Consider the following 1,478-nt stretch of genomic DNA (forward strand, 5'->3'; position numbering starts at 1 on the left):
CTCTAAATAAATAAACTAGTTCATCTTTAAAGAGTTCGGCATAGTACACACATAGTCATATTTAGGACTTGTGGAATATGCAACAACTAAGGAATAAAATATATGAAATATATGACTAGAAGAAATTAATAACTATATATTAAAAAGTATCATTGATAATTAAGTATAGTTACAGTCTAATTAGACCGATCTATCGTGTAGGGGACAAAGAGCGAGACGCGCGAGGAACGAGCCCGAGATACACCCGACATGTTGTTAGCAGCTCGGGACACATATTACTATATTATTTACTTGTATTGAGTTGTGAGATCGTTCTACTACTGTATGCTTTCTCTTTACACTGACCTACTACCTACCTTTAGACCACTAAAGGCATATCCTATCACACGATCATCACTCATCATTAAAAAGGATTAATCGCTAAGTTATAATCATAATTAATGATACAAAGCACTTACTTTCTAAGAAACCTGACTAGTCTTGATATCTGAAATGTTCCATCACTTAACATGAAACTATTCAATATCACTGATGTTGTTATGTAAACTGTTGTATCACTAATCTATCAAACAACAGTGAAATTTCCAAATACTACTGTGTCTATAGCTATACTATCCAGCCTAATGTAATGTAGTATGAGACCTGTGTAACTCAGCATTAGAGCCCCTGGCATGTGCCATAATATTTTCTATTCTATTGGTAGTCTCGCGAACCATAGAGAAATCGGATAAATCCGGCAAATCAAGAACAATATGAGCAGAGAGACGTTTGTACACAGAATTTGTAACTTTTTTATTTCTTCTACCCTCCTCATATTTTAACTGTTGTTTTAAAAATATCGCCTGCTTTAACATTTCCTGAATGTTCTGGAAGCTTGTTGCAGCACCATCCATGGATTTTACAGCACTGAAAATATCAAAGAGTAAATTAATTTTAAATATCTGAAATGTTGAGCTAATGTTTTTATAATAAGTTCTTAACTCTCATTTATTAATTAGGAAATGATCAGTTCTATTTTTAATTAAAAAGAATGATCATTTTTGCCACACAGTTCCCATAGGATTTATTGGATAAAATTTATTGATCTAATAAAGTATCAAATTTTATCCGATTTGTGGTGGTTCAGTGGTGTGTGTGTGTGTGTGTACAGACAGAAAGACGGACAGAGTATCTTTAACATTTTAACATTTAGTAGATATAAGGAATAGGTATGATTTCTTCGTGAACAGAATGAGTAAGTAAGATAAAATCTTATTACATATTATTTTATGTATTACATATTTTACATAACACTATTTATGAAATTTTACAGCTATCAACCTCTAAATGGCTTCCAAATCGTACAGAACTGAACAATAAGATGTCACAATGTATAATTAAATTTAGTTTTGATAAGTACTGATTTTTGCAAATTTGGCATAGGTAGATTCTCTGTTCTAATTTGGTACAAACACAGAGTATCATCTTAACACACACAC

At 31.8% G+C, this 1,478-nt stretch overlaps 1 protein-coding gene across 1 annotated transcript in view; it reads right to left on the reverse strand.

Moving 5' to 3' along the window:
• Positions 1-426: 426 nt before the first annotated feature.
• Positions 427-1,478, reverse strand: part of LOC119829617 (BLOC-1-related complex subunit 8 homolog) — a 2,068-nt gene continuing 1,016 nt past the window's right edge. Inside the window, exon 3 of the mRNA XM_038352224.1 lies at positions 427-906. Within this exon, the coding sequence (XP_038208152.1) occupies positions 621-906 (286 nt within the window). The 3' untranslated portion in view covers positions 427-620. The remainder of the gene's footprint in view (positions 907-1,478) is intronic.

The sequence above is a fragment of the Zerene cesonia genome, chromosome 10 (genome assembly GCF_012273895.1).
Source record: "Zerene cesonia ecotype Mississippi chromosome 10, Zerene_cesonia_1.1, whole genome shotgun sequence".
NCBI lineage: Eukaryota > Metazoa > Arthropoda > Insecta > Lepidoptera > Pieridae > Zerene > Zerene cesonia.